This window comes from Micropterus dolomieu, linkage group LG02, assembly GCF_021292245.1.
Source record: "Micropterus dolomieu isolate WLL.071019.BEF.003 ecotype Adirondacks linkage group LG02, ASM2129224v1, whole genome shotgun sequence".
NCBI classification, from domain to species: domain Eukaryota; kingdom Metazoa; phylum Chordata; class Actinopteri; order Centrarchiformes; family Centrarchidae; genus Micropterus; species Micropterus dolomieu.
This window is the reverse complement of record NC_060151.1, coordinates 30,527,462-30,536,683: the sequence shown is the minus strand read 5'-3', so window position 1 is coordinate 30,536,683 and position 9,222 is coordinate 30,527,462. Positions and strand designations below refer to the sequence as shown.

The following is a 9,222-nucleotide window of genomic DNA, read 5'->3' as shown; positions in this document are numbered from 1 at the left end:
CCCCCCCCCCCCCCCCCAGAGTTTCGCGCCATAATGCCAGTTGAGAGGCGTGGACTAAAAACCGGCAGAGCTAAGAAATTGGAAGATGGATTTCTTATCCAGCCAAAACTCAGTTTTTGGTTTATGTTTGCAAACAGACAATACAGTTTTAAGTTAGTTATGGTTGGGTTTTTTTCATTAAGTTTCGTTTTTATTTTATTTCACTTAACAAACTTAACAAATCCGCTTAGTTTTCGTTACTTCGTTATCTTTCTTTAACGACAATAACCTGCTGGTTCGGACTGAAACATCTCAGCAGTTGGTGGATGGATTGGGATGAAACCTGGTTCAGACCATCATGTTCCCCTCTGTTATAACTTTGGTGATCCTCGGACTTCATCTAGCGCCATCTTCTGCAGTGTTGGGCAACATACTCAAGAATTGTAATAGTTACTTTTTCACTTACCGTAAAACGTTTAATAGCTGAGTCCCAAATAGCCGCCTATCCCGTTTACGTGCCTGGTGTGGGAACACATTTTGACAATTAAACACCTGGTCTGGTTTTTATGTAAGTTCTGTGGATGTATAAAACCTCTTAAACCTCGCAGGGTCGTCCTCTTTAGCTGCTTCTAAGCTGCTTAGATTGTTAATACAAATATTAATGTTTAAACGTATGATCAATATGTCAGTGTGGACATGTTGAACATCGTTCGATCGGTTAGATTCTCCACAATTCAATAGTTCAGTTCATTTAAGGGAAACAACAAGCCCCAAAGTCTAAGTCTCATAGATTTACCGGTGAAACCTGCCTGGTACAAGAGAGGAAAGGAAAAAAAGTGCCGACTGCCGTCACCTTTGAAGCGCTAGTTAAGTCCGAATGTGTCGGTTCCTTGATTATTTATCTTCCTTCAGTCTTTAAGGGTCCATCGATCAAAAGAATCAAAATAACTTTTCATAAAAATGAATTCAAGCTGTGAATCCTGTCATGTGAAGTCCATCGCTCTCTGTCTGCTGACTTCTCTCATCCTGCACCCTGTTGTTGTTTTCGTGATATTGCTGCCTTCAAAATAAAAGCACATAAGCCGTCTGTCGGAGCTATTATTTGATCATTTTTAAAGCGTATTATTCTGTTTGAAATAAATAAACTGTTTCATAGTAGTTTCAGTTTTGTGCTAAAGGAATTAAAGGCCTGTCCCAGGAGCTGTCCCAAACATAAGCGGGGTCAATTCAGTGATTTTAGCAAATAAAAGCCCGAGCTATTAATTAAGTATTACTCCTTAAAAAACTATGTAACTATGTTACTTTACCAAACTGAAAACACTGCAGCCTCTCACACCAGATAATGCTGTACAATATAGGATATATATATATATATATATGTATATAAAACTTGACTTTTTAACTAATAGCATATTCATAACAGCAGCAAGGACTGTGTCTTTTACAAAACATGTAACATTTAAAGTAATAATATTACAGTACACTGATTATCACGTCAACATGTTGATGTATCCAACACTTTGGTTTTTGACCTAATAAACTAATGAAATTCCCATCAGCCTCGGCTGTACTGTGTGTAAGATGGTCAACATGGTAAACATCATGCCTGTTAAACATTAGCCTGTTAGCTTTTAGCTCGAAGCACCACTGTGTTTAAGTTCAGCCTCACAGAGCTGCTGGCAGGACTTTACTCCTTCATACAAAGCAGAAAGTATTCTAGTTTTCTTGTCTTCTGACCTGTTTCAACTTCCTTCATGTTGTAATCCCGGTTCATGTTTCATTTAAATGGCAAGCAGTGGAAGAAATATTGACATCCTTTACTTGGGTAAAAGTACCAAAATACTACAAGTAAAAGTCCTGCATCCAACCCCTTACTTAAGTAAAACTATGTAAGTATTATCAGCAATTATATTAATTAACTATATAAAAATATTATAATATTAACAACATTTTCAGACTTGTACTTTCACTGGACAAGAAGGTAATGGAAAACTAATGTGAAAAGTAGCTAGTAACTAAAGCTGTCATTCAAATGTAGTGGAGTAAAAGTACAATATTACTCAAAGTACCTTACATTTGTACTTCTGTATGGTTTACGTCTCAGCTGCACCTTCTGACCTGTAAATGATCAGTGACTGTTCTCCGATCAGGCTGATGAGTAAAGCTGAAGGTGTTTAACTGGGGGATGTGATGCAGGCGTTGGTCTGAGGCTTCATGTTGGGACTCGTACTAAATAATAAGATCCAGTAAGTTCTGTTCTTGCATGAACAGTAGAAAAATCCCTTTAACCCTTTTTTAAACTTGCGATCACTCATTCACATCATAAAACCTTGCTCCTGTATCCTCCTGCAGGCTGATATTTAAATATTTGTGTGTGGTGGGGGGGGGGTTAGGCACTTGGGGCCCGTAGTGACCTGTGGCGTCCCCTGCAGGTGTTGGAGCAGCATGTGGACGGACGCTGGAAGGGCCACATCCACGACACCCAGAGAGGCACGGACCGAGTCGGCTTCTTCCCTCCGTCCATCGTGGAGGTCATCAGCCGGCGAAATGGTCAGTCACACAAACATCCAGCTGTTGAAGGTCGTTAGAAACACAGGGAGTGAGTCTTTGGTGAAACCGACAAGGGACTTCCTGTCTGTGGCTCTCAGCTCCGAAGCCCAGTGGTTCCTCCAGGAGACGTAAACCTCACAAATATATGGTTTCATTTTTAAAAAAGGCTCGGTAATTCTGTTACTGTTCCTAAAACAGCTGCTCGCTCCATTAGAGACGAAACAGTGTATCATGATTTTATTGACATCAATTATCACGGTATTGATAAAATGAGCTGAAAATGATCAAAACACACACTGAAAACATTTCAACAAGTTTTATATTGAAAAGCACCAATAAAATTAACTTTTTGTTTGCATAAACATTAAAATAATAATTTAACAAAACAAGAGAAAGTGATGAAAATGGGTTGACGACAGGAGGAAAAGGTGGTTTTACTTTGGAAACGTCAGAAAGTCAAAGTGAAGAAATCGCCCAAATTAACAGGACGTCCACCAACGTATCCCTGAGCAAGACACTTAACCGCTAGTTGCTCCAGAGGCGTGACCTCTGACATATATATATATATATATATATATATATATATATAGTCCCTCCAATCATCCTGGGTCCCATCAGCTCAGTGAACTTAGGGCTGGACAATAACAATAATTATCACGATATAATTTTTTTTCGATAACAAATGTTCAATAAATGTTTTATATATGTTATAAATGTGGATTTTATTCACTTGAATCATACACGAATTAGGACTTAAGATTAAACTGGACTGAAAAAAAGCTTTTACTTAATTTTACTCGTGCATATTTGTTGACAAAAATTTTATCATAATTGTTTTGAATGTTCTACCTCAGATTTGTGAAGTGATCCACTGTTTGGCATCAAGTGTTCGCCATAAAGATGAGTTTAATACTTATTGTGATGATTATCGCTATCGAACGATATGAAACTTTTTATCGTGATAACATTTTTGGCCTTATAGAGTCCAGCCTTAAGTGAAGTATACAAAATCCATTAAGCCCGTTAACCCACTGTGGAGAGATGTGAAGGGCCAAAAAATGGAAAGATATTAAAAGATATTATATTTTTATGTGAACAAATAAAGTTCTCGTTCAAATTAGAAATAAAACAACAGTAAAATAATAACAGCCAAAACGTGTGTAAACCTTTGAAAACCATATCATATGCGCATTAAAATTAAAGCTGTTATATATAAATATTTATTATTATATGAGTAAATTCAATGACCCCATGCACAAAGTTATTTTAAATGAAAACAAAATGTTTGTTGGAGATTAAACTGTGTTACGTTTTCACGTGGGTGACTAGAGTCTGCAGACAAACGCCGCACACAGCAGCAGAACAACGAGTAGAGTTTTTACAGACAGACCAACCAAAGCTAAAGATAACTCACCCTGCTTCACTGTAAGGTCATTTTATTCAGTCAGGTTTCTCTCAGACCCAAACAAACCCATGTTGCATGCTTAAAGCACAGTAACCGGACACGGTTATCATGATAATAAACATTTGTACGGTAATAATAACCTTCAGGAACTTAACCCTGGTTCATCATTAAACAGGTAACCGTTTCATCCCTAGTTTCTATCACACAACCAGGAGGTGAAGTACTAGTTACTAAGGCAAGTAACGCTGCGTTACTGTTACTGAACGCACCATCCTTGACGTAAATCCACGACAGCTCAGCGGCACCGGACTTTGTTGTTCATGTCCGCTGAGAGCCAAACACTAAAGGAAGAAAGCAGAACGAGGGAGAGAGGCATTCTTTCCACAGCTGTAAATAGCAGCTGTCATTATTGTGTCCCAGTCTAAGATGTAAAGAACATTGTCGTCTGTTGTAAACTCTGTGCGACCAGCAAAAAGCTTTCAACCGCGAACATTTCTACATCTGATTTATTGAAGCGTCTGCTGAAGCAGCACAGCGACGTGAAACTCGCAGAAAGAAAGTCCAGCAGCTGCTGTTACTGATGCTTGGACTCGTCGGGAGAGAGTGGCGTTAACGTGACGTTTTGTAACTGCTGAAGACTGCTCTTATAAACAGGCTACATGTGCAGTAAAACCGCTGTTTAAAAGTCGGGATTTACTTGCTTTAATTTTTTATTTCAGCCGGTGGCGTACTCCAAAAAAAACCACACTCCTTGCTGCTGTTATGGATTTGATGTTAGTTAAAAAGTCGGGGGGAGAGACGCTTTGTTTGGGGGTGAAGGGGGGATGGTAGTGAAAGCAGTGTTTCCCATAATTAGCCTATAATTTGGATAATTATCAACGCGGACCACCACATATTGACTTTCAAATTTTTTACTAGGCTTATTTAAAATCATATTTGATTAAGGAGCTGTATTGAGGAGCATATATTCGTGCAGCACCTCCTGGCTCGCTCCCTCTTTCTTTCTCTCTCGTGAACACCGCTGCACAAACCCGTCCAACGTTCAAACGTAGGACGGGTTTGTGTCAGTATGTGGGAAACAGTGGAAAATTTATCGTAACATAACTTTCATCACCCAGTAATAAGCAAAGCAATAATATTACTTTTTTTAAGGTGTAAGAAGTAACTAGTAATATATTACAATTTCTGAGTAACTTGCCGAACACTGGCGGCGGATGAATCCACATGTGGCGCTCTAGTGGGTATTTGGGGCAGCAGGTCGGTGGATGTGGGACTGAGTCGGAATAAACTACAGTGTGTGAGGCTCACTGATGGGTTTAATGAAGAGGAGACACAGATACAAGAAAAATATAGAATAGCTCCAGACTTTTAATTTTACGTAGCGGGCGCCATCGCCACATCTTCACCCATTCGATGGTCAGTGGTTTGTTTCACTTCCACCTTCATCTCATCACACAGGATGTTAAAAACTAATCCGCCTGCTTTCAGACCATCCCATGCTTCCACTTCCTCTCTCCTGCCTCCTGCATCCATCTCTCCATCCATACCACATAATGACTGACCTCCACCTCTCACCATCAGCTTGATAACCTCCCCCCTCCTCCTCCTCCTCCTCCTCCCCGTCTCGCCCTGTAGGGGGCACCCTGTCCCGGCACACCTCTCTGCCCACCCAGCGCCAGCAGCTGCTCTCCAGAGCCCCCCTCTCCTCCAGCCTCAGCTCCGCCCCTCAGACCGACGACTCCTACACTCTGTACGCACCCCCCACCCACGTGGTGCTGCCGCTAGCCAACGGCATCACTACCAACACAGGTACACACTCTCAGGACACACAGATATACAAGCTACAGGTACAGCAGTGAGCATCTACGTTTGTGGTGATCATCTTAACTACAAGCACGCTGGAATCTGAGTTATGGTCCGGGTTATAAAGTGTATTTGCTGCTCCAGAACCAGTGATACACTTTAAATGAACTTTAACATACAAAGTGTTCCAGCTAGCAACCAAGCCAGCGAGCTTGCCAACTGCAGGTTAGAAAACTTTAGCTTTTCACCCTCTTCAGTAACTCTAAACCTTAACCCTAATCTCTTTAAACCAAAAAATACTCACTGGTAAATCATAAATCTCACCTTTGTGTCATTTGTCCAAATAGAGAAGGGTTTAGGGTCCCTCCCCTTCTGGTGGACCACCATGGGACCCGATTGCAGAGAAAATATCTACGCTAGACGGACAACAAATTATTTGATCTTGTTTGAATTGTGCCCTGAATTATACACATGATGTTTGTCAGTTTGAAATACAAGTTTGCAAGTGAAGAAAGTCACAGTCTGTCGTAAAACTGTCGAAGTGTAGGGTTACAACATGGTTACAGGATTGTCTATTGGTCATTACACAACACAATGTTTTATAAAGAAACAAACGTTTGTAGTCCCTTCATGCGACACACACAGACCTTAACAGATAATTAAATGTGTGTTAAAATATGGTAACATTAAAATAAATGAAATAAAATGGAAGAATGGAAGAATGTAAACAGCAACAAACAGATGATGACATGGTTTCTGTGTTTGAGCAACAAGCATCATCGAAATAAAACCTCTCATCTTACCAGAGTCTTTCTCTGACAGACTGTGAGAGCACGTAAATAGGTAATTACAAAGACCACAAACCCAAAAGTTGTGTATTTGACATCATAACCTTTTTTCTCAAAGACTGAAGCCAACGCTAGTGAGGCTAATGTTTCTGAAGCTAACGTCACTTAAGCTAACAATACTGAAACTAATGTTACTGAAGCTAACGTCGCATAAGCTACTGAAACTAATGTTACTGAAGCTAACGTCGCTTAAGCTACTGAAACTAATGTTACTGAAGCTAACGTCGCTTAAGCTACTGAAACTAATGATACTGAAGCTAATGTTACTGGAGCTAATGATACTGAAGCTAATGTTACTGAAGCTAACGTCGCATAAGCTACTGAAACTAATGTTACTGAAGCTAACGTCGCATAAGCTACTGAAACTAATGTTACTGAAGCTAACGTCGCTTAAGCTACTGAAACTAATGATACTGAAGCTAATGTTACTGGAGCTAATGATACTGAAGCTAAAGATACTGACGCTAATGTTACTGAAGCTAACGTCGCTTAAGCTACTGAAACTAATGTTACTGAAGCTAACGTCGCTTAAGCTACTGAAACTAATGATACTGAAGCTAACATCATTTAAGCTAACGATGCTGTAGCTTTCTTCACTGAAGCTAATGTTATTGAAGCTAATGTTACTGGAGCTAATGATACTGAAGCTAATGATACTGAAGCTAATGTTACTGAAGCTAACGTCGCTTAAGCTACTGAAACTAATGTTACTGAAGCTAACGTCGCTTAAGCTACTGAAACTAATGATTCTGAAGCTAACATCATTTAAGCTAACGATACTGAAACTAATGTTACTGAAGCTAACGTCACTGTAGCTTTCTTCACTGAAGCTAATGTTACTGGAGCTAACGATACTGAAACTAATGTTTCTGAAGCTAACGTTACTTAAGCTAACGGTACTGAAACTAATGTTACTGAAGCTAACGTCACTGTAGCTTACTTCACTGAAGCTAACGTTATTGAAGCTAATGTTACTGGAGCTAATGACACTAAGCTAATGACACTGAAGCTAATTTTACTTAAGCTAACGATACTCAAACTAATGTTACTGAAGCTAACGTTACCGGAGCTTACGTCACTGAAGCTTTATTCACTGACGCTAATGTTACTGGAGCTAACGATACTGAAACTAATGTTTCTGAAGCTAACGTTACTATAGCATTCGTCACTGAAGCTTACGATACTAAAGTTAATGTTACTGAAACTAACCTCACTTAAGCTAATGATACTGAAGCTAATGTTACTAAAGCTAACGTTACTGTAGCTTTCTTCACTGAAGCTAACGTTACTGAAGCTAATGTTACTGGAGCTAATGATACTGAAGCTAATGTTACTAAAGCTAACGTTACTGGAGCCAACGATACTGAAGCTAATGATACAGAGTCTAATGTTGCTGAAGCTAATGTTCCTAATGCTAACGTTACTAAAGCTAACATTATTGAAGGTAACGTCACAGAGCTACCATGTGATTAAAGGACCAGGAGTCGTTGGATTAAACACATCAGATGAGACACGTGTACGTGGAACAAAGCTAAGTTATCTAGCCATTAGCAAGCAAGCAATAAATGTTAGCTTAGCGTTACAGTGCTAACATATTGGTGACGTATATTATGTGAGACAAGAGATGTAGTTCTTTCTTGACTTAAATTATCTTTTAAACTGACAAACATGTGTTTAATTCAGGACACAATTAAAAAAGGATCAAAACATCAGTCCCATGGGGCGGAAGAGGAACGGGAGGGTCTTAGAAGCAGCACTTGAAAGCTTATAGAAAATGTTAAGTTTTCAAGTGCTGCATCTTCTCCTCATTCTGGTGGACCAAGCAGGGGGATGAAATTACCCACTGGTACTTGATTAATGCTTTATCAGATGTGTTTTCAATTTTTCAGTTTTACAGGAGAAAAGACTTCAAGGATGAAGACTAACTTGTTGGTTTTCTATGATGCAACAGTCAGAAATGAGGATTGATCTTTCTCAAACCTTAGCTAAGTGTTAAAGTGGCCTGTTTCTAACCTTGATTTCAACAGGAAGTATCATTAATCTGCATGGAGTTCCTAAATCACAGATCAGCTCCAACAGTGTCCCCCTCAAACAGTGACCCGGTTAAAGCCTTTTCTATCTAATCTTTGTCCTCCAACACACCTAACCCCTCTCAGTCAGCCCTCTCTGGCAGAACTCAGTCCATCAGGGTGTTTGTGTTTGGTAGGTTTGTCTCCGAGCCGCCTGTCTCGGTCAGAGTTTCCCTTCGAGGACATCTGGGTTCTCAGGGACTCGGGTCATGGTAAGAGCCCCACGAACGACAGCTTCTCCTCCCCGTCTGTTCTGAAGCTACCTCGCTGCCCCGCTCAAAGCTCTGCATCAGGACCCGGCACACCAAGACAGCTGAACAGAACTACTGTCGACAAAATGTGTTGGCTATGTGTGTAACATCATGTCGCTTCATGTTATCTCACGTCGCTACACATTATCTCACGTTGCTTCACGTTATCTCACGTCGCTTCACATCTCCTGTCACTTCACATTATCTCACGTTGCTTCACATCTCACGTCGCTTCACATTATCTCACGTTGCTTCACGTTATCTCACGTCGCTTCACATCTCCTGTCACTTCACATTATCTCACGTCGCTTCACATA

At 40.2% G+C, this 9,222-nt stretch overlaps 1 protein-coding gene across 3 annotated transcripts in view; it reads left to right on the top strand.

Moving 5' to 3' along the window:
• LOC123961795 (caskin-2-like) overlaps nt 1–9,222 on the top strand; it is a 68,089-nt gene that overhangs the window by 46,023 nt on the left and 12,844 nt on the right. The window contains exons 10-11 of one of the 3 annotated variants that reach the window (XM_046037515.1): nt 2,412–2,529; nt 5,570–5,743. In XM_046037515.1, coding sequence (XP_045893471.1) covers nt 2,412–2,529; nt 5,570–5,743 — 292 coding nt within the window. Of the gene's footprint in view, nt 1–2,372; nt 2,530–5,569; nt 5,744–9,222 lie in introns of all 3 variants that reach the window. The other 2 variants (XM_046037498.1, XM_046037506.1) reach the window with 2 other exon arrangements.